We start from the raw sequence: 24,253 nt of genomic DNA, 5'->3' as shown, positions 1-24,253 counted from the left end.
CTCTTTGTATGTAAGAGGCTCTCCCTCATCAGTCAACAAAACACAATCCAAAGATGGCTGAAACCTCTTTGGTTGACGTCTCTGACGTGTAGATCTCCTCACCCAATGATCTACATTTGCCGGTAAAGGGTCTACATCCTCAGGAATGATTCTGTTATCATTTAGCAGCTGATTTTCAGCATTTATACCCTGCTGTAAATCATTTTCAGCCTGCTGGTCATTGTGTTCTACCCCATTTTGTGCATCTATTTGTTGTCCATTCTCTTCTGGCTGTTGCACAAATGGTTGCTACTCATTTTCAGCATCAATAGGCACCATATTTTCAGCCAAGGAAGGCTTTATGTGTCATAAAATCTAATATCTAACCAACCCAAATGATTTTCTCATATTAAATTGATCACTTAATGTGGGAGAATAAACGGGAACAAGTGTTAAGATATATATATGTGCTTATAGATCTATCTCAACACGGGGCCAATGGTAAAGGGGCCCAAATGAGAGATGGTCTATCAAAGAGCAAGGCTAACCAATGGAGCATAAGACCTTAGGGTTAGCTTCATTGAAGACCTCCAATAATGTGTGTAAAAGCCCTTTGACCTTAAGTAAGCTAGGGCTGAGCTTGAGGCGGGAACCCGGCCCAAGCTCGAGGTGCTTGTCATGCTCGAGGTGCTTGTCGTGCTTGAGGTGCTTGTCATGCTTGAGGTGCTTGATTAAGGTGCTTGAGGTGCTTGATCTGCTACATGCTTGAGGTGCTTGACTTGCTACTTGATTAAGGTGCTCGAGGTGCTTTGACATGCTTGCCTGAGATGCTTGTGGGAATACACCCTTGTCCAAGTGCTTAGTCATGCTTGATGACTAAGGTGCTTGAGCACCAAAAGTCAAAAGATCCCTACAAGAGGGGGGGCGAGCCCTTTTCCTAGGGGCTAGAGAGAGAACACACACTCACACACAAGGAAGGCCCAAGCTTGAAGAGGCAGCAAGGACACATGTCAGGCCCCTACCTATGTTACCTTCATGAGATGCCTGAAGCCTATTGGTTGGCCACCCAAGGGGTCCAATAGTAATTTAGGAGATTTAATTAATTGATTTAGCATTTATCTCGCTCTCTCTCTCAAAAGGGAAAGGGGGACACTTGTCTCAAGGCTACCCCTACTCCTTGTAATGCCTCCTGCTTATGATTGGCTAGGCCTGGAGGGGTCCAATGAGCTTCAAGCATGAGCTACAAGGAGGGGTCGACCCAAGCTAGCTAGGGGGTTGCTCTAGGGGGTTGCTCAGGGGGTATACTCACCCACACACACTCACAAACACTCTCATTGTGTGCTATCCAAAGTGCAAGAGCTCCCTCTCCTTCTCCAAGCAAGTAGAGGTTGAGAGCCTACACCAACACTCTTGGCTATGGAGTGCAAATCCAACCAAGAGCCATGCTTCAATGCTTAAGCTTGCCATCTACTTCTTCTTCATTACTATGCTATTATGTATGCTAGCAACAAGAGTATGATAAGTGAGGAACTAACTCTTTCTCCTACGAAATGTTTCTTCTTCCTCTTCCCTACCCTCATTCCCTGCTAGCTCTCTCCACCTTCGAAGGTGTTTGAGGTCTTGGGACTGAGGCCTGGGATAGTTAAAGCTTTCTTCAAGTTTATGTTATGTTTGTGATGCATGAAGCTTTCCATCTTCATTGCATCACCTAGGTCACAAGGAACACAGACTGTATTGTAACAAGTCTCTCTTTATGGGAGAAATCATAATACAAATGCCTATTGGAGGGGGGACCGGCTCCACATAAATCCGGTCCTCAACTGTTGTCATGTTCTCTAAATTCTCTCTCTTGCAAAAGTATTGTTCATGCCAAGTTAACTAATTGCTATGATTACGTTGCTATCTTCAATTATGTTCACCCGTTATGCTCACAAAGTTATTTCTCAAAAGTACTCTCATTAATTTCCGCTACTCTCAAGTTAAATAGGCCAATTCCATTACATTATGGCTGGCTGGTCATTATAAAATTTGACCCTCTTTTTATCATGGTCTACATGTGTAGCATTTTGGAGCAATTTAGCCTCATTAAATACTACATCTCGGCTCCGTACAACCTTCTTGTAATCAGCTAGCCATACTCTGTAACCCATCTCACCCTCATCTCCATAACCCATGAAGATGCCTCTGATGGATTTCATGTCTAGCTTAGTCCTCTAATCTACAGGCACATGTACAAATGCCTCGCAGCCAAAAACACGCAAATGGTCATATGAAGCAGGTTTGCCAGACCAAACCTCTCTTTGGGGATGCCATTGTCCAAAGCACGATTTGGAGAACGGTTGCATACATGAACTGCAGTTTTCAAAGCCTCTCCCCAAAATTCTTGCGGAAGATTAGCTGTGGACAACATGCAACGTATCCTCTCACAAATTGTGCGGTTATATCTCTCAGCCACGCCATTAGATGATGGATTATAAGGGGCTGTTAACTCCCTTTTAATACCATGCATCTCATAAAAATCATTAAATTCACGTGATACATACTCTCCCCCATTATCTGTTCTTATGGCCTTTAACTTGAGACCCTTTTGTGTGGTCACAAAAGCATAAAATCTTTTACAAAAACATCACTCTTGTTTTTAAGTACATACACCCAAGTCTTTCTATTGAAATCATCAATGAAAGATACAAAATAACGTGCACCACCATGTGAGCTTACAGGCATAGTGCAAATATCTGAATGTACTAAATCAAGAGCATGCAACTTTTTAGAGACACCAGATGAATAAGAGAACTTCACTTATTTACCATAGATACAATCTTTACAAAATTCAAGGCAAGGACCTTTTACATCAAATCTCCCAAGAGAGGAGAGAACCTGTAGTCCTTTCTCACTCATATGGCCAAGTCTCTTATGCCAAAGTTCCATTGGAGAATGAACTTCAGCCATAGCAACAAACTTGCCAGGTAAGGCCTTGCAATGCAAATAGTATAAAGTTCCCCTTTTACCGCCCTTCACAATCAACATAGAACCCTTTTGTATTTTCCAAGAGCCACCACCAAAAGTAGTGAAGTAGCCCTTTACATCCAACTGCCCAACTGATAGTAGACTCTTCTTAATGCCAGGCACATACCTAACATCATGCAAAACAAGTTCTTGGCCATTTTCCAAAGCCAAGTGAATGGTGCCAACACCCTCAATGTCACATGCATAGTTGTTACCCAAGTAAACTTTACCCAGGTTACCTGCAGTGTATGTGGCAAAAGACTCCAAAGGAGGAGTTACATGAAATGAGGCACCACTGTCTACTATCCAACACTGGGACAACCCATCATGTGTTGAAAGCAAAGCGTCAATAAGATCTGGCTTCATGATATACATATCACTTGCCATAGCTACAACATCATCAAAGACACTCGAAGCTACGACAAGTGCTTCGTCCACATCAACAATTTCCTCTATGACCACACTAGAGGCCACATTGGCCTTGCCAACATCCTTGGAAGAAGAGGAGGTGTCATCATCACCTTTAGCATCTTTTGCATCCTTCTTCTTCTTACCTTGCTCTACTGCTTCTTCCTCTCAAGCTCTTGCTTGTAAAATCTGCAATCAGGCTTTTTATGCCCTTTGCGTCCACATTGATAGCAAGTTATATCTTGAGATTTTCCCTTGCTCTTACTTCTACTCTTGCCCCTGTTAGCTACATTGTTCCTTTTCTCTGACCTGCCCCTTACATGATAAGCTGTGCCACTGCCTTCACCACCACTGGCTTTCCTCCTAATCTCCTCATTGAGAATGGAGCCTCTTACACCATCATAGGTTAAAGCAACATTGTTTGACAATGACACAACAAGCGCTTCCCAACTGTTAGGCAAAGTCATCAAAAGAAAGATAGCTTTCAACTTGTCATCAAATGGTTGCAGCCATGAATCCTGAAGTTGACTCAAAACACCTGCAAACGCATTCAAATGCTCAGATGCAGGCTTTGCCTCATCCAATTCCATGTTTACAAGTTTTCGCATGAGATGAACTTGATTCACACGAGTTTTATTCTCATACGAACTAGCCAACTTCTACCAAATAGCATGTGCAGTGTCAAGACGCTTAATATCAGTAAGCACATCATTTGACACGGCCATTTTGATATAAACAATAGTCTTTTTGTTCAGCTTTGCCCAATCTGCATTTGACAAGTTTTCAGGTTTTGCTACGAGCAATGCATCTTCACAATCTTTAAGGAATAGAATGCCTTGCATTCTTTCCTTCCACAAATCAAAGCCAGTGCCATCAAATCTTTTGATTTCCATCAAAGACTTTGACTCACTGCTACTTGTAGATGCATTGGAAGCCATTTCGATGCAAAATAGACCAAAAATTCACTGCTATAATTTATAACAGCAGGCTGCAAGTTGCAATTTTAGCCTCTTACAGGCTCAGAGAACACTATAGAAGTGCAAGGAAACACAACACTGGGTTACAAACACTTTATCCAAAGTGTACAACAGTAAAAGAGATAAATTTCAGTAGTAAATACTGAAATTTCAGCAGACACATGAAGCATACATCTTGTGCATGAATGCTCCCACTTCAGCAGGAAAACCAAAGTGCATTTGCAACAACCTCAAACCTGCAACTGAGGTAAAAGCTGCTGCAAAATGTATTTTCAGCAATACATAGACTCAATGGGAAGCATCCACAAGTAAATACATGTGTTTATTGTCACATAAACCTCCTGTATATGTGAGAGAGGTCTCAAACTCTGCTCAATTGTACCACAAATTGCAATACATGACACAAAATGTCCAAAATTGCATCACATTCGCAAAAGCCCCAAAAGTTACTACACAATTTGCTGAAATTTCTGAAAAATCAGCAAAAGCCCTCAATTTCTCAACTCGAATCCCCGAGAATTTCTCTTGTAATTACACCTGTAGGCGTAGACTTGAATAATCTTGCACTAATGTGCAAAACCCCCAAGTTTAAAGTGACAATTTACTGAAATTTCAGCAAATAGGGCAAAATCCCCAATTCTCCGGGTGGATTGGTGTTGCCCAAAGTGTCCCAAATGTACCTGTAACACTTGTGCTTGCTGTAATTAACAGAAAAAACCTGTTTTTGAAGAGAAACAGCCCGAAATGACCTGTTTTCAGCATATAAGCACTTGTTGGCTGAGGTATTGTCTTCCCTGAGTTCGGGGAGGAGAGAGAAAACACCTGCGCTTGCTGTTTTTAGAGAGAGAAAACTGCGCAGGAGAGAGAAAATGAAGATGTCTCGCGAGGGAATGCGCGCGGAAGTAGGGAACTTGGCTCTAATACCAGTGTGAAGTGGTAGAGGGGCTAGCGATGGATGTAGCAGACCACACGAGCGGAGAGAGAGAGAGTGCGAGCGCTGTTGCAGAGAGAGGGAGAGAGAGCGTACGATTTCAATTGTGTTTCTTGGGCACACAACTAAAAGCCCTATGTTTTATTATTATGTAAGGGTACAAACTTATGACCATTTAAATGACCTTTGGGTGTGAACACACCCAAGTATAAAAGAATGAATAAATGAGTAAGAGAGGCTATAAGAGGGCCTTTAGACCCAACACCAAAGGCTTGAAAAGACTTTGCAAGTCTATGAGAAAGAGTTATTGGTTGTGATTCATGCGCTTTCAAGTTGGTCACACTACCTGCTAGGTGTTGATTTTGCTGTCCAAACAAATCATCAGACCTTGCAATACTTTTTTGACACAATCAAAGTTATCTAAAAAGCATATGCGATGGGCAAACATTCTGGCCATGTTCCACTTTCAGATTGTGCATGTGGAAGGCAAAAAGAATGTTGTAGTTGATGCATTGTCAAGAAAGCCACAAATTTCAGTTGTGTCAATTCCTTCTCATCATGAGCTTGATGATATGAAGGAACAATATGCTACTGATGAAGATTTTGCAATCTGTCCATGTTTCACTTTCAAATTGTGGATGTGGAAGGCAAAAAAAATGTTGTGGCTGATGCATTGTCAAAAAAGCCACAAATTTCAGCTGTGTCAATTCCTTATCATCATGAGCTTGATTATGAAGGAACAGTATGCTACTGATGAAGATTTTGCAAGAATCTTTGAACAATTGTTAAATGGAAAACACCATGAACGCTATCTCCTCTGGGATGGTTTCATGATGATGCATGGAAGACTCTGTCACTAGGTCATTGCGACATAAGGTTATGGTAGAAAGTCGTGTCCCACCATATACAGGGTATAGATGCGACAACGAGAGCAATTGAGACATTCTTTTATTGGCCTATTTTGAGTAGAGTTGTGGACACCTTTGTGCGAGCATGCGTAATTTGCCAAAAGGTCAAGTTTGACAGGCAAAAGGCGCCAGGGTTATTACAACCACTGCCTATTCCAGATAAGCCATGGGAAGGTATTGCTATGGATTTTATCTTTGATCTTCCGAGAACGCCAGCAGGGAAATGATGGTATATGGACCATCATTTGCAAGTTTAGCAAACAAGCCCAATTTATTCTTGACAGGAAGAAGATAAAATCAGATGGCACGATTGTTCATGAACAATATGTTTAAGCAACATGGTATGCCACAATCAATTGTTAGTGATCGTGATCCTCGGCTGACCAGTTTGTTTTAGAGAGGTTTGTTTGAAAACATGGGCACAACGCTTAAGTTTTCATCTTCATTTTATCCACAAATTGATGAACCGTCAGAAGAGGCTAATTCCACTGTCTTAGATCTGCTTAAATGCAACGTGTCAAACAATAAGGGCAAGTGGGAACAGTATTTACCCATGCTTGAGTATGCATACAACAATATGGCGCATTCGTCGATAGGCAAGGCACCTTTTGAAATTATTGAAGGTGGCAAAAAGGTTCCTCCCATTTTGCACACAAAGGATAAGATTTTTGTATGAGATCCATATGTAAAGAATATGGATAAAATGTATAAGAAAATTAAGCTTGCGTTGGAGAAGACTCGAGCAAAGCAAAAAAGAATTGTTGATCGCCACCGACAGACATAAACTCTTGTTTTCACTTGGTGATTCGGTTCATTTGCGATTTGAAAAGACAAGATTAAAGAAGATGAAGAGCAAGAAAAGGTTATTTCCCAAGCTCAACATGCGTTACTATGGGCCATTTCAAGTACTTGACAAGATCAACGATGTCGCATATAGGCTAAAATTGCCTGACAATTGGAAGATTCATAATGAGTTTCATGTGAGTCTTCTAAGACCTTTTATGGATGATGTGTCGCAAGATATGCAAGATGAAGATGAACCTGAAGTTGAGGAACTTGAAGAGATCTTGGTACCTAAGCAAATTTTGGCACATAAAGAAAGAAAAGTTACGGGGAAAGTTGCAAGACATTATTTGGTGAAGTTCAAAAACTATCCACCTATGGATGCAAAGTGGATGGAAGAAAGTGAACTGTTAGAGTCACCAAATGTATTGCAGCTTTACCTTGAAGTTTTTGGTTTACAACCCACGTATTCATCGACTCGGCGTGCTCAAAAGAGGGGTGATGCTATTGCTAGCACTTCACATGTGTCACAATTGTGACTATGTTGCAGTATTACATCTACTCCTAGTTGCAGATACGGAAAGTGCCATGCCAAGGAGAACCCCTACGCTTGGATGGTCACAACTCTTCACTCTAGAGACATGCCTCTTCGCCAAAAGCCACACTCCTTCGACGACTGGTCACACCCCTCGCTCTACGGTTGCGACTCTTGGTGAGGTCTTTCACTGGGAGTGCCTCTTCGTTGGTGCCCCTTCGCGTAACACGGGAGTGAACCCGCAGGCGGTCACCCCCTCCCCAAGGTTCGCACCCCTTCATCTCCCCATGCGCTGGCGACTCTTCGCTGAAGCGCTGACTCAATTCAACGCTAGCTGCCCCTTAGAAAACGTTGCCATGAGGATTAGTGGTGCTAATCCTATAATTAAGACTTAAAAACTTCATACTTAAGATTAAACTGAGACTCAAGAGACTAAATGTGTATTTGATTGATTAAATGATTGCTTGAAACTGAGTACAATAGGCTCCTTATATAGGAGACGAAGAGACTTAAATGAAAAGACATGTCTCATGGTGAACAGACGCGACTTTAGACGTAAAGACATCCTTTCGGCGAAGAGCTGCAACCATTGGACGAAGAGTCGCAACTGTAGAGCGAAGGGGTGTGACCAGTTGTCGAAGGAGTGTGGCTTTTGGCGAAGAGACGTGTCTCTAGAGCAAAGAGTCGTGACCATCCAAGCGTAGGGGTTCTCCTTGGCATGGCACTTTGCGTATCTGCAACTAGGAGTAGATGTAATACTGCAACATAGTCACAATCGTGACATTCCCTCCCATTTAAAATGAGAGCCTCGATTAAAAAAAGGACTTTTGATGTTGATAGAATTCTAGAAAAGCATTGAATCTCCGAAAATCTTTAGTCTTTGAGTTATCTGGAACCTTTGTCTTCAACCTTTGCTTCTTGCGAAACCTTTTTGCTTTGATTGCTAAATCCCATGTCATTGCATTATTCAAAGACTTTTTAGAGAAATCTTGCATAATTAGGCTAACTGAACAAGGGATTGATCTTCAAAATACTTCATGTGATGTAAGACTTTTGGCTTAAGATCTTCGAATAACTGCAAAATATTTGGCGAAGAGGAAATCTTTTCAAGGCATTCTTCAGAGAGGGTAACTTCATCTTTACCAATCATTGGAGAGGATTTTGGCTTGAGATTATAATCATCTTCCAATAATGAATCCCAAAATTCTTCAAGATCGTCTTCAGCAGCTGTCACTTCATGACTTTCAATTGGCATATCATCATCCAGCAAAGAATCAAAGAAAGCATAATCATCTTCAGACTTAGAATCTGCAACTATGTCCTTATCTTTGTATGGTAATGAAGTATCACTTGGAAAAACTTCTTGCTCGTAATCACCTTTGTCTTCATCAATTGGTTTAGGAGAAGTTAATGTATTCAAAAATTCATCAATAATAATGTCTGCTACATCGGAGATCATATTCTCTTCATAATACACTCTATCATGTCGTTTGACTTGTACGCCGTGAGGCTTGAATCACTCATTCCACATGATAAAGCCCGTGTAAAGTCAGTTCACGTCCCATCTTTGAATAAATTGATAATATGTCTTTGAAAGCTAATAGCAGGATCATATTGGAATAACCAATGCTGACCAAGAATCACGTCGTAGTAAGATAAAGGCATGACTTCGAAATCTAGTTGATCTGTATAATTTTAAATCTCGAACTGCAACTGTCGAATTGTCTCATCACAAGTTAAAACTGATTTATTTGCTAACTCCACATTGTATAAGTGAGATGTCTTCTGAGGTGGCAAGCCAAGCTGTCGAACTATCTGAGTGCTGACGAAATTATTAGAGCATCCATTGTCCACCAAAACATTGATGGAGCGACCATTGAGGGATCCAAGAACGGCTCAGAACTTGCTATGAGAGAGGCTCCAAAACTGAAGAATTGCACTGAGTATGCTTCATAAGAATAGTCGTATCCGCTGAGACATGAATTTTTTTTACCACAGATAGCCCTTTATCTTAAGCAGAAGCTGATTGTTCAGAATTCGATAATGTTTCCGCGTTGGAATTTCTTTTCAAATTAGATGGATTTGGTCTCTTTGGACATTGATATCATCTATGGTCACCACCGCAAATTGTACATAAACCATCCTTCTTTGAAGTCGAAGATGCATTTGACGAAGAGCCTTGCTGAGTATTGGAACGCTGATCTTGAGAAAAATCACGTCCTTTACCACGATCAAGTGGAGCATTTGAAGAAGATCTGCTTTGAGATTGTTGATCTTGAGAATAGAACCTTGAAGTTGAATAAGGTGTTGTTGCTTGCTGTCTGAACTGAGACTGTTGCTGTTGACTTTGGCTATAGCTTTCTCGGTGATCGCGTTGTGAAAAGTTCTATTTGAAGATCTGTCACCAGGGAAAAAATTATGTGTAGGGCACCAATTATCGCCAAGTCGCTTCAGGGTTGGTTCAAGCCCGTCAATGAAACTGTGTAGTTTATAGAGGGGCTGAGATTCTCTATCTCCAGAGTCAATCTTTGAAACTCTGTGATGTACGCGGTCAAGGAACCTGTCAGGCGGCGAAGAGAGGACCGGGCATGAAAATCCGCATTGGCAGTTCAAACGCCTTGTGAATACCACACCGGAATTTATCCCAAGAAGGTACGTGTTTACCATCAATAACCCGTCGTTGCCACCAAAGAAATGTTGTATCCTTGAGCAGAGAACTAACAAGTGCTACTTTTTTGCTTTCTACTAAATCTGTGTTGAACAAGTAGATCTCCGTTTTGAATAGCCATTGGTCCAGCATGCGTTTGTCACGGCGACCATTCTACGGTTCCGGCAGTTTAACATCAAGTTTCTTCTTTTGTGCAGCATTAAAATTTTATAAAGTAATTGAAGTTCACGATTCTCTACCTCATCTGTTGGATCAAGGTCGTTTTGTTTATCCGCTGAAGCTTGGAAGAAGGTGTGGAAGAAGCTGCATTAGTCATGCGAGAAGTTATAGGACGACTCCGAGAAGTGTTCTGCGTATGCATCTGATCCAAGCGAGTGTGAAGTGATGCGAGGCTTGTGGAAAGTGTAGCCATCTGTTCCATGATAAGAGTAAGGGCGACATCAGATTGACCTTCTCCATCCTGAGGAGTTGTTGCTAAATTGGCTTTATCTGACAGAAAAATAATTCTAAATGAATTATTGGATTTATAAGTGAGAGGGTTTTCTCGCTTGGAACACCGGGACAAATAAATCTAAATGAATTATTGGAATTTTAAATGAGAAGGACTTTCTCACTGGAGACATCCGAGTACAAAATATTCCTAATGACGAGAGCACCGTGAAAGGGAATATCTGTAAGGCCACCAAGAACGAATACTTCTGTTGCATCACATCGGATAGGTGACAGGGAGCATCGGGAAGAAGTATCCGACCATCCAGGAATGGACATCTCTGATGCGTCATACGATGGGTGACATAGAGCATCGCGAAGGAGATTGTACCGTAAGTTTGGTAGGAAAGAACTAGGTGATGGGTATTCCTGATCCGTCACAAGGTGGGTGACGGGTGCATTGGAAAGGGGATATCCATAATCAAGAGGAAATTCCGAACTGTGTTAGAATTGTGCACAAGGAAAAGCAAGCACTTGAATGAAGATGGGTTTAGAGGAAACTTTGAGGAAAAACGGATGCTTTCTAAGAAAGAGGGTTGCTTTTTGGGAAAGCAGATGCTTTCCCACGAGGAAGTCTATGTCTGCATTGCAACTGTGCACGTGATTGCATCCAGGGACGCCTGGGAAGTGCTCTGAAAGCATTGTTTTTAACTTATAAGGTTTTATTGAGTTTTTGGGCAAATTCATACTATTTTTAAAACACATCGACCACCCACTTAATAATTGGGCAGCAATCTGATAAATAAGGCAACAGATCAGCCAGTGTTTTCTCTCTCTCTCTCTCTCTCTCTCTCTCTCTCTCTCTCTCTCTCTCTCTCTCTCTCTCTCTCTCTCTCTCTCTCTCTCTCTCTCTCTCAGAACAGGCCGCGATCTCTACGCGGACAGCTAGTGCTCTGCTATCTTTGCCGTGGCCAAGGAGCTATAAAAGCATCACACGCCCTCTCCCAAAGGAAAGACTAGTTTTTGCAAGGAGAAGATGCTGCTTGCAAATTTCAGCCACAAAGAAGACGTTATCGGTGATGCCTATGGCTGCCCCAAGTGTATCAAAAATAGCCAGGACCCAGTGCGCGAGTTCCCTCGCGAAGAAGTGCCTACGGAGCGTGTTCCATCGCGACAAGCTGCTGTTTTTCTCTGTTTCAGCCCATAAACGTCGTAGACGGGACTGGTTTACGAAAGGGAACCCAAGAACACACCTCGTTTGTGTGTAGGATTGGAAGAGAGGATTTTCTTGGTAGAGATCTCTACTGGGGAATTGCTTTTCAAGAACCGAGTTGCGTTTCGAGCGTAGAGACTTTGAAGGTAACGATTTTCATGTTATGATCTCTGAGTATTTGTTTGCAGGTGTAATTCCTCTTAGTGAGGGAGTAGGAGCAAAGGAAGGCATGAGCCTCTGTAGGAGAAACCGCTCTGAGGAACTAGAGCTAGATCAGCCCAAGGGTTTCGTACCCGAATTTGGGACGTAGATCCACAGATCAGAGAGTGGTAAACTCTGGAGTTGGGGATCCGGAAGTTGAGATTCCCAAGGAAGGACTTCACGTCCGGGAAAATAGAGTTGTTTTGCGGGAAGAGGACTCTCAAAAACAGAGTCGGAAAAGAGTTGCAGGGATGCCTTGCCCTGAGTCTGGAAGGTGAGTTCTAGAGGCGAGAACCTTGATTCTCGAGGATTTGGAATAAGGAACAGAAGTTTCTTGGAATAGGGTTTTGCCCTAGGAATAGAAAGCTGGGGCTTCCGGAACCATCCAGTCTTATTCTAGAACGAACGTGGTAATACGTTCAATTCAAGTGCTTGTATAGACTTCTCCTCGGTAATAAAGATACTATTACGGGGGAGAACCACCCTTTTGGTCCCCAATACTATGCCGATCTTCTCGCTTATCTCTCTCTATATCTATTTCTCTCTATATCCTCTGGCTTCAGTATTAAGTGATAAATTCTATTTATCCGAGTATATTCTATATTGTTATGCGCTCCCGATTCTAAATGAAATATTGGAATTTTAAGTGAGGGGTTTTTCTCACTGGAGACATCCGAGTGCAGATATTTCTAGTGCGTCATTCAGAGTAATGACGGGAGCACTGTGAAAGAAAATATCTATAAGGCCACCAAGAACGGGTATTCCTAAGCGTCACATGGTGGGTGACAGGGGCATCGAAAAGGAAATATTCCATAATCGGGAGGAAATTCCGAACTGTGTTTGATTTGTGCACAAGGATGAGCAAGCACTTGAATGAAGTTGGGTTCAGAGGAAACTTTGAGGAAAAACGGTTGCTTTCTGAGAAAGCAGGTCGCTTTTCTGCTTTCCCGCGATGAAGTCTATGTCTCCATTGCATTTGTGTATGTGATTGCATCCAGGGATGCCTGGGAAGTGTGGCGCAAGCTCTGTTTTCAGTTTATAAGGTTTTATTCAGTTTTGGGCAAGTTCACTAGCGCCTCCACTCTCCATTTGTGGTGGGATACAAATGGGAGACAGCCCACAGAACAGTCACGAGATCTGAGCATGGGAGTAGAGGTTCAGGAGGAGTAGCGGTGTTGTTTAGGGAGGAGCTACAGCCACTACTACATATTGTACGGAGAGATGATCAGGCTAGATACATGTGGGTGAGGCTGAGACACAGGTCGATTTCTATATATTGCTATATGTTACTTCCCCCCCAGTACGTCAATATATGCTGTATCCAGAGGGCAGTCGCCTTTCTCAATTCTAGATGATGATATATGGGAGTTTTCTAGGGATGGTGATATCATCCTCCTAGGAGACTTCAATGCTCGAACGGGCAACTGTCAGACAGTCTTCTACGACACTTCAGATGAGATGCTTAGAGAGTTGGATGCGGGTGAGCTGGGGTTTGACAGATGTTCACATGACAGAGAGCAGACTGAGTATGGGAGATACCTCACGGAGATGACGACTACACATGGGCTAGCCATACTTAATGGCTTACAGCGGTTTCCTGGAGCAGCAGGCTTCACATGCTTTCCACACAGACATGGGGCCAGTACAGTGGACTATGTTATGACACAGCCGAGCTTTATTCCTTGTATTCAGGATTTCACAGTGGGAGCCAGACCAGTGGGCGTAGCAGTGGATCATGCTCTCTTGACACTGTCCGTATCTTTTCAGTTTAGTACAGCCCAGAAATCAGGAGGCAGGTCACACACCCGTTATACATTTACACCAGAGACTGACTCGGTTTATACAGAGGCGATCTGGGATCGTCTATGCACAGTTGCTCCAGGCCTCTCAGTAGAGGAGTGCACTACTTTACTGACTGAGACACTACATGATGCAGCATCAGAGGCATACCCACACACTCAACCGGATCGGAGGCGACATTCTGGGAGCATGCCCCAGAATAGTTGGTATGATGAGGAGTGCAGAGAGATGAGAGCCCAGCTTCAAAGGGATCTTCATTTAGGAGTCATCACCTACAGACAGTCGCGGATTGCTTTCCGGCGCCTTGTGCGAAAGAAGAAACGAGCTTACCTGGCCCAGATGGAGCGAGACTTGTATCAGTTGTTCTTGAGTAGAGACTCAGGCGAGGCATGGCGACTCTATGAGCACTCCCCTCCCCCAGTGATTACTTCTCCTGATGTGTGGGGCCAGTATGCGACATCGTTATATACGGTTCCTGGGCAGGATCCCCTTCCAGATCCTACAGAGCCATGTCCACCTACGAGCACCTTCTTTACCACTGAGATGGTAAAGAGAGCCATTGACAGGATGAGGACCAGGAGGGCTTACGATCATGACGGTCTAGTAGCAGAGCACTTTATACATGCTAGGGATATGTTGATGGAGGTTCTTGCAGTGTTGTTCAATCGTGCCATGTGTGAGGGATTACCTGAGACTTGGAGGTTGTCTACTATTGTGCCTATATTCAAGGCAGGTGATCCTACAGAGCCTGGAAATTACCGCACTATTATGGTTGGACACACACTGGCACGATTGTATGCATCCATTATTGAGCAGAAGTTGAGTAACTGGGCAGAGGGTGAGGGTGTACGGGCAAAGGGACAGGCAGGTTTCAGGAGGGGTTTCTCCACTCTTGACCATATTCTGACACTCAGAGCTATCATTGAGGAGGGCAGGTCACATGGGAGACGGATTTATTGTAGCTTTGTGGATTTCCGCAAAGCATTTGACATGGTACCGAGAGCTCGACTGATGCGCAGACTGCAGGAGATGGGGGTGCCCACAGTCTTGATTTGGGGGATTATGGCTTTATACAGATCAGTGATGGGACATGTACGCACCCCAGAGGGGATATCTGACTTAGTTCACTCCACTATCGGGGTGAAACAGGGTTGCCCATTGTCTCCTACTCTATTTGGTATGTATGTTGATGAGGTGTCTGATTACATTGACAGAGAGGGTGATAGAGGTGCCCAGCTAGCAAGGACGTGGATCCCATTGTTGTTATATGCTGATGATATTGTCTTGATCTCTGACTCACCAGAGGGTATGCAACGACAGTTGGATGCATTACACAGTTTTGCAGAGGATAGTGGATTGTCTGTAAACCTTGGTAAAACCAAGGTCATGGTGTTTAACACCACACCGCAGTGGATCAGGAGATCGGCACCGACCTTCACGTATGGTCAAGAGATTGTGGAGTATACAGATGCATACACTTACCTTGGGATAGTCTTCACTGGGCCGAGGTTTTCTTTGGGGAGAGCAGCAGAGACTAGACTGACCAGAGCTTATGCGGCCTTGGGAGGCTTGGAGAGGATGTGTTCGCAGGTTCAGTTCCAGGAACCTCGGACAAAGTTATGGCTCTTTGATACTTTAGTAGCCTCAGCTATGATGTATGGGGTACATGTTTGGGGACCTTCTGTAGGCCAGGATGGTTGGAGACGTATGGAGAGGCCCTTGGTATCTATGATCTCCCGATTGATTAGAGCCAAGGCCTCCGTACCTCACGCGATCATTCGAGCAGAGCTAGCTGCCCCCCCCATGGAGATTGAGGCGCTTACCAGATCAGTGTCCTTTGTGCACAGCCTATGGGATACTACTAGAGACAGATATGCTAGACTGGCCCTTGAGTCTTCCAGACAGTTAGCTCTACAGGGGGACACTTCATGCTGGTATGCACAGATGACTTCATGGTTTCAGACGCATGGCTTCACCATGGACAGGTTGCCCCCTTTCCAGTATTCTCTTCAGGCACCCTCGCTGTCTCTTACACGGGTGGAGATCACTAGACTCATTCGTCAGGACCTGATCCAGCTCGACACCAGGAGGACATGGATAGAGCCGCCTCAGGAGTTGAGCACGAAGATGGCTTTCTATAGAGAGCATCTTCTCCACCTCACAAGAGATGGGTTTGTGATTCGACCCAGCTACATGGACACACATATGTCTCATGGTTTGCGTTGTGCCATTGGTCAGATACGCACATCCTCACATCAGCTCGAGATTGAGATTGGTAGATTCAGAGGGATACCAGCAGACAGCAGGATATGCCGATTATGCCAGAGAGAGCCAGAGACAGAGTTGCACTACATATGTCATTGCACAGTGTTCTATGAGATACGGGGGCGTTTCCACTGCTTATTCAGAGAGGGTTTTGGTCCTCTATCTAGGGTCATGAGTTATGAGGATCAGAGATGTCTTGGACTATATCTACTTGAGTTACACAGGTATAGAGACACTTTACTGGGGAGAGCTAGAGAGAGGCAGTCCCAGAGACACATTACAGATTTCTTTTCACTAGATATGGGACAGCCAGAGGAGCAGCCACCACTGCAGAGCTCGTCCCACACTCATTCGACCACTACTGGCACTCTCATCGACCGAGCATTGGAGCTACAGAGATACAGACGACCGCGACTGAGGAGAGGAGCTACACAGCATCGACGGAGACTACAACAGAAGATTCGAGCCATACTCTCTCGACATCCAGAGTGCAGATGAGGATGGATCCTCACCATTTCTTCCATCTTTGTTTCACACACTGTTACATCCAGTTTACCGGGTACCTATTGTATCAGCTGCTACACCCACGTAGTTTTAGATTGTAGTAGTAGTAGTAGTATTTTGTTCCACTTCTAGTTCTTTTCTAGTTCTTTTGTACCCAGACATGGTATTAGATTCACTATTTTGTAACTGATTGGTCTCATAGGTCATTTTGGCCTTTTGAAGACGTTAATATAACATTTCATTTCATTTTCTCTCTCTATTTAGCAGATGCAAAAGCGATCTCTGCTTTTCAGCCCTAGGCGCTCCCACCTTGCCATATTCTTGCTGGGAGAACCCACTTCTCTTCCGGCCGGCTTCCAGAAGCAATAAAATCAGACTCTCTCTCACTCTCGGGGGCAGAAAAAGGCCAGCGCTAGCAAGAAGGGGAGGCTGCTGCAGATTTCAGCCACGAAGATGCCGCCGCCGGTGATGTTCATGGCTGCCCCGAGTGTACCAGATGTCGCCAAGACCTAGAGTGCAAGTTCCATCACAAAGAAGTGCCTACGGAAAAAGTTTCCACCGCGGCAAGTTGCTGTTTTTCTCTATTTTCAGCCCATAAAAGTCGTAGACAAGGCTGATTTACGAGAAGGAACGGCATGTTGTATTCTCTCGCCAGGTTTATAAAAGTACTCTAATGCGCATGGAAAGTCACCTATTACATGGAGATTTTGTCTGTGAAACCTTCAACTGTCGTTATGCTACCGAAATTGGGCTAGAGTACCAAATTTTCAGCCCCATAAAAGTGAGACAGCTCATAGAAGATTACAAGTTTTTCTCCCAAATAAAAAAAATACCGAAAGGGGCGCTTGTCTTTGGGGCCTACAAGGTGTCGTTGTCTACTTGGGAGCGCTCTAGCTACCAAATCATGAATTGTTTTGAAGTGGTGAATTCATTTACAAGTTTATTTGTGAAGTTCCCTTGTGTCATACAGTACAAGGAAAGTTAATTGATTTATTTATACACGCGTGAAAGCTAAAGTTTACTGCCCTCTAGTGAGGCTACAGGCCTGTTTCATTTGACTACTCAAACCATGCACTAGCACAAAGAACACTAGTCACTGAACAAAGCTAAATTTTACCGCCCCCTAGTGAGGCTACAGGCCTGTTTCATTTGACTACTCAAACCATGCGCTAGCACAAAGAACACTAGTCACTGAACAATCACAATCACAATCACACTCACACACAAATCTTGATCATTAAGACTTATTTGGCAATCACATCTAAATCTCTTAGGTTCTCTTAAGTTCTTAGCGGATGTCTTGATCAACTAAATCTCATCAATCATACCAAATGCTTATTCCATTTTTTCCCTTCTGCATGACTCGTACTTCCATTGTCAACTATCTCAAAATAAGTGCAGCTGTCAAATTTCTGCAGCTTGTTTATCTTCAGCATACATAGACACTTCAACTTCCAAGAGTTGATAAGTATCAAGGTTTCAGCAATATGTGAACCAAGGGAAAGCCGTGTTTCAGATGGTTGATAGCAACGCTGGTTGCAATAGCATAATCACGAACGGCTCCAATCTTTACTAAAATAGCATTATTTCACAAATTTTGAACAATCACATAATAATAAGCTATTTGCATTTCATGTACCTCGTATTCTTCAAACTCGAAACCTTCAATTGTGATGATGCTTGGAATGACATTTGGAGGGGAGCGCAGTAGATCTTGGGCTTCTTCCCATGAAATTCGGAACTCAGAAGCTTCATCCATGTCTGTAAATGGCCGCTTGACCTTTGCGCCCACAGGCCTGGACTTCTTCCTGTCACTTGCTAGCATGGAGTGAAAAAATGACCCCTCTTTAGCTTTGTATCCCCCCTTATCTGATTTATACCATCCATAGCCCGTATCAGACAAACTGAAATGTCCTTGCATGCCATTAACTTGCATCTCTGTACTCTTAGCTGATTGTGACAATAGGCCTGTCAGGCTAGCGATGGTTGGAAAGTTATCCATATTTGGATTACCTGGCATCATGTTTGAAGGCCCTGCAGTAGAAGGGCCAGCTATTGATGGTTGAGCCTCCTGCATACAAAAATGTAGACAATGGCATGCTTGCTTTATTGTAAGCAATAAATTTTGTTTTGCCAATGACTGACATAGAGTTGACCTGTGAGCTTAGAGAACTTGGAGCTCTCCGATAACCCATAACAAGCTTGCCTTCAGGGTCCAACCTGCTAAAGGTTACTGCATAGATAGTAATGAGAAAACGGTTTTGGGTGCTGTACGTTTCATAGTAGCTCTCAAAGCATGTAGAAGTGATCAAGGCCTATTTTCTTTACCTGTGTCCCCAGCTTGCAGCTGCATTGACTGTATGCAGGGGGTAACACCTTCTAAAACATACATTCGACTGTTATTATTTGGCCAAAATCGAAACTGGAACACCCAATCTTTTCCAGAAACATCTTGTATCTTTAGAGGCAGCCCTTCTGGCTGTGAAATGGGTGGAAAATAAGCCTGTTGAAAGAAGGCTGTTAGATGCGGATAGTTTGCATCTGAGATAGGCAGAGCAAGTGCCAAAACAACTGTGCAGAAACAAGGTAAGTTCATACTTGCAGAAAAAACGGGCATTAAGTATATAGAGGATGCCCAAAATGCTGAAGAAGCCAAAAGATACAAAAAAAACAACTGAAACAACGCAGGTTCCTATGCACATTGCCTGAAACGGAGCAGTAAATAAACAATGGAAGCGCCTGATCTGCTGAAGGAGCACTAATCTGACAATAACTGGTCAACAAAAAGATGATTAAAGGTCACCAACAAAGCAGAAAGAAAAGGATCTTACTTCAGCACATGCTTTTGGCAGAACGAGCCTGCCTATCCTGCCGGCATCACTTGCACTCAACATCTTCTCAAAAAGGGGAGTGATGGTAGAGTTTGAGCTAATGACAGTTAAAGACAACAGATTTGACGACACCTTGATGAATGCTTACTTGTACAAAGACCCACCCCAGAGTCATACATGATTAGGTAGAGTGCGCAATAAAGGATACTCTCCAGCAGTGATTTGTTGCAGCTCTTGATCTGTTATGCGCGGCCAATAACGGGGCAATAATTGATTTCTGCCCCTACCCTCAACAGGTGGCCTTGCAACTCGTATCGGTGCCGGTGCAGGTTCTTTAGGTGTGTCAAGCCGACTCAATGATGGTCCTTGGGATGTTTTTGAGGCTTCAAGGAAATTCTGTTGTTGCATTAGGGTCTGTTTCGGGAGAAGCTGCCTTGGTTTTGCTCTTATTGGGTTCATCCCAGGAAACTTTAATGAGTTCCTTTCCGCTTCACTATAAGGATCAAATTGGCTTCCGAACATACCTGGCAGATTCAAAAGGGACAGACTACTGCAATCTGCTTCAGCGCCTTTTGGTTGGTACAAGCCCAAGGACATAGTCAGGCATGCACTAGACAGTGGCTTTTTTTCATCCGCAAAATGCATCTCTTTGTCATATGAAGTATAACAAGATTGAGTTAGGCCATTGCCAATTTCAAGGATGGGCTTTGAATGCCGGCTCATGAATGCATCATTGATTGTGCTTGATAGCTGATGGACATTGCCATCATTTGTGCTCTCCTCTACAGCAGATGCAGGGACATAGTCATCCATGTAATTCGATGTTTCCTTTTGTACATCTGAGTACAAACTCAGGTTTTGAATACCCTTGCTGTCAGCGTCAGCCACACCGTCGAGGAGGTTAAGGTTGGCCTTATTTGAGTCAGTTCCTGAATCCCTTTCCCCAACGCTGTTCCCTGTGCACACCAATAATTAATCAATTTGGAGAGTAAGATTGCTTCATTCTTGACCATTTCCTGGCACAATGGAGTTTGAAGAACTCACCTCTTGAATCCATGAGTATCTACCTTGTGACGTTTCAACTTTCTGCTAAGGAAATCTGAGTCCAATCAGTGTAAGCTTTAATATAACACAACCTTTCAGGTCCTTCGAGGAGCCTGTTGCACAGCAGTCGAACAAAACGTAACAATCTACATAAGGTGGTTAACTTTTTGCAAAGATTATACTAATTCACATATCTAGCTTTTGAAAGATTGGCAGCTTAATCTTTTCAGCTCAACTTGATGCCCAAACTAAATGCAGCAAAAAGGGATACACATAAGCCATTTTGGAGGTAGGCATAGTCTTTCTAACCAGGACAACAAAGCCAAATGTGAAGGGTTGCAACGAAATAGCCCCTTTCATTTTCCAAACATTATCTGGATTTTATGCATAGCCTGCACATGTCCAATTTCCTTACACTTCTTTGAAGAATTGTGCAATACATATTAATATCAGCCAGTGTGACATGAAACGTTTCGTGGTTTCGGTCGTTTCGGGGTTTCGAGGTTTTGAAACGTTTCGTTTCACGGCGTCAAAAACATGAAACAAGTTTCATAAACGACATTAAATTATATATTAATAAAATATGATAAATATGTATACAATGTAGCACACATGACTCTAGACTTTAATGTCCACGAGAGAGAGAGAGAGAGAGAGAGAGAAGTGCTCACTGCTTAGAAGTGACTTCAAACGAGCACGATCAAAGAGATGTTCAGTATTGATGAAAGTTAAAACACAGCCACCAATTTCATGAATCATAACTGATGCATCATTGATTCATTTAGCAAAGTACTTCTATTGAACAAAGTTCAAACTTAATTCAATGTCACAAACCATAAGTTTTAGGGACCACAATCATCTGTTACCTGGAGCTAGACCTCAAAAAAATGAAAAAAAAGCCCCAATTTTAAACGTTTCATAAAAAATGTATGTCCGTTTCATGCGTTTCGGCAAAACGTTTCATAGGTTTCGGGATTTCGGGGTTTCATCTGCATGAAACGTGTTTTTATGTCACACTGATATCAGCTTCAAAAGGCTTATAGTACTGATACAAAAGCAATAAGTGGTGGGGCTAAGTTTATACGAGCTGCTATGAGTACGCTTGATTCACTGTCTTCAGGGAAAAGGGCAAGCATGGCAAATTTAACCAAAATTTTTCTAAACTTACCCTTAAGGTGATGAAAGGGACAATTGCCCCTAACTCAATTATACGCTTGTGATGCAAGGATCTAGCCACAAAACTTTGTAGCGAAGCCTGTACTCATTAACCTAAATAAAAAGAGCGATTCCCTACCTCAAACCTGCCAAAACCTACACAAAATACCAAGCCTCAGAATAGTTTCAGGTCTCCAATAAGGGAGAATGCATTCACTTAAAAGCTGTAGTTTTGAATCTTTTCATTCCATATCTGAGAGGACTAGTTCCTGCTCACAAAAAAAAGGGCAAAACCAGTCGAAGGAAACTTAACTTTATGACATTTAACCTACAAGAGCAAACATTGTTGAAAATTCGCTCTCTTCACCAATGTAACACCATAATTGCCCATCGTTTTTCTTTTCTGTTGCAAAGAACTTAAGAGCAAGCCCAGAACGATCATCATCGACACAAACTCTACAATTTCCGCCATGCTACTACAAAATTTATTCACGTCCTCGCCATCCTGATGAGCACAACTCACTTGAAAAAGGGAGGAGGAGAAGTTTTGCATGCTGGTGTGTTGAAGAATGAGAGATGCAGAGGCCAGCCCAGAAAATTCAGCACATCTGCTGGGACAAAACATAAAAAATAGCAGCAACGAGTATCAGCAAGGCGAGCAATTTCTGTCATCTTGAGAAAGAATGTTGTTATGCAGCTCCATGAAGGGAGAGCCCCTCGAGGACAAAGCCAACTCAAAAGTAAAAATAGCTGAGAATTGTTGTTGATGAGGAGATAAAGAGCTTGTATGCATGGGTACAATGATCTGCTGTGTTTTTTCTGATACTCTATCCCTCTCTCCCTCTCTCTCTCTCTAAATAAAACCACACACACACACACACACACACACACACACGCTTACTGCATGAACCTCCAACGCAATCGCAGATGCAGAGACGCACAAGCTTGCAACAGCTGCGCCTTAGATCCCTCCCGCTTTGATCACTTTCACGTGTGGATTGTCACGGCAGCATTGGCGTGAAGGGCAGAGCCGGAGGGTCTGTGTGCGAGCGTGGTGCATCCATGCACGTGTGTGTGTGTGTACGCGCGCGTGTGTTTTGGGGGGGAGGCACTGCCTCGAAATTGGAGGGAATGTTGAACGCAGAGGAATGTCCGCAACTCCACACTGCGCAGAGAGAGAGAGAGAGAGAGAGAGAGAGAGAGAGAGAGAGTGTGTGTACGTACGATCAGAGCGGAAGAGCTTTGTGTGCGCGCGCGATCAGAGTTTCATGACAATGAAGTGCGGATTTTGATCGCACGCCACTGCGCCAGAGTGCGTGTGTTTCGGTAGAGCGGGCTTTATGCAGAGGGGCTGTGTGTGTGAGTGTGTCTGCGCACGCAGCTAGCCTAAAGGCAGAAGAGCATGGATCCATCATCCAAACTCCATCTGAACGTGCTTTTCCCCCTCGAAATGCTGATCTGTCATTCACTCGATTGCTTATGTGGCATTCTCTTCATAAGAGCGCCTCCCCATAAATCCACGGACTAAGGGGTGGGTTCAAACTTCAGACGCCTCTGCATCTTCCTCGTTGAGGATAACTCACCTCGCACACTCCTTCTTCTACTCTAAAAAGCAAGTGAAAATACTTTTCTCCCCCCCCCCCCCATTCTTATGGTGAGCCCGAAAGTTCTTGATGATTTGTCTTCCAATGGGTGAGCGGCACTTGTGCGCAAATTCCTCAAGCTTGTATTGTTGTCGACTAATCTGAACCCAGCCCAAGTCATACGGGGATGGAGGAACGGGATCAACAGTTGAGTGTGTGAGAGTTGTCCTATGTGCTTGTTATAAATTCAGGTCTCTCCCTCTCTTTGCCTCTCCCTCCTCGAAAACTAGAGTGCTTCAGCTACATGTAAAACAATAGGAGTGGAGGTAGAGTAGGAGAAGGTACACACTTTAAGTTGACATGACTAACATATGTTTAGAAATAGAAAGCATGAGGGAGAGGCTTTCCATAGGTAGTCTCATGGAGGAAGTGAGAGAGAGCTTTGTTATTTGCATCTAAAATGTGTCATTGTGTAGAAGTGGAGTTAGATGGAGAGGGTGAGAGTGACTGGAAAAGGACTTTGACATCTGGCCCAATTTTAGGACATCAACAGCACAAGATGGAAAGAAGCAACAATTGGCTACCGAGTTTCACCTCAATCGAACTGAAAGACTACTAATCAATAGAGTCGTTGAAGGTTGGACAATGTTTTTATGCCTATTTGTGAGGTTGAATCTGAGTTGGAATCCTCGCAGTGGCCCGAGAACAGAAACTTATCTAAACCACGAACTAAAGAAATCTACTACAACCTAACGCTCAAAACAGTTTGGTTTTTCCCCCTCAATAAACAGTGGTGTAAGCAATGGCCAGAATCTAAGTGGGAGACCATAGCAAGTAACCTATGGTTGTGACTTCTCTCACTCATTCACAAAATATTGTGTAAGGCCACAAGTCCTCTTCCAAACATAGGTGATTGCATTTGGCGAGAGGCCTTCCCTTCCAAATTCCCTTCGCATATGGTGAAAACAACACGAAGCTTCCCTGCCATAGCCATGTTGTGCATACCTTGCAATCAATGTGCTCAAAGAGAGGA

General features: G+C 43.4%; 1 protein-coding gene across 8 annotated transcripts in view; it reads right to left on the bottom strand.

Annotated features, from left to right (window-relative positions):
• LOC147435889 (B3 domain-containing protein Os07g0679700-like) overlaps nucleotides 1-23,088 on the bottom strand; it is a 42,466-nt gene extending 19,378 nt beyond the window's left edge. The window contains exons 1-9 of one of the 8 annotated variants that reach the window (XM_086488809.1): nucleotides 22,539-23,088; nucleotides 22,161-22,248; nucleotides 21,651-21,793; nucleotides 20,483-20,595; nucleotides 19,647-20,394; nucleotides 19,439-19,535; nucleotides 18,936-19,110; nucleotides 18,764-18,840; nucleotides 18,247-18,678 (exon numbers count right to left, since the gene is read on the bottom strand). In XM_086488809.1, coding sequence (XP_086344935.1) covers nucleotides 18,247-18,678; nucleotides 18,764-18,840; nucleotides 18,936-19,110; nucleotides 19,439-19,535; nucleotides 19,647-20,394; nucleotides 20,483-20,495 — 1,542 coding nt within the window. In that variant the 5' untranslated portion in view covers nucleotides 20,496-20,595; nucleotides 21,651-21,793; nucleotides 22,161-22,248; nucleotides 22,539-23,088. The remainder of the gene's footprint in view (nucleotides 1-18,246; nucleotides 18,679-18,763; nucleotides 18,841-18,935; nucleotides 19,111-19,438; nucleotides 19,536-19,646; nucleotides 20,395-20,482; nucleotides 20,596-21,650; nucleotides 21,794-22,160; nucleotides 22,249-22,538) is intronic. The other 7 variants (XM_086488808.1, XM_086488811.1, XM_086488812.1 and 4 more) reach the window with 7 other exon arrangements.
• Between the last annotated feature and the right edge of the window lie 1,165 nt (nucleotides 23,089-24,253).

This window comes from Adiantum capillus-veneris, chromosome 18, assembly GCF_014529385.1.
Source record: "Adiantum capillus-veneris isolate H3 chromosome 18, ASM1452938v2, whole genome shotgun sequence".
Lineage (NCBI taxonomy): Eukaryota > Viridiplantae > Streptophyta > Polypodiopsida > Polypodiales > Pteridaceae > Adiantum > Adiantum capillus-veneris.
The sequence above is the reverse complement of the archived record's forward strand: the minus strand, read 5'-3'. Positions and strand labels throughout refer to the sequence as shown.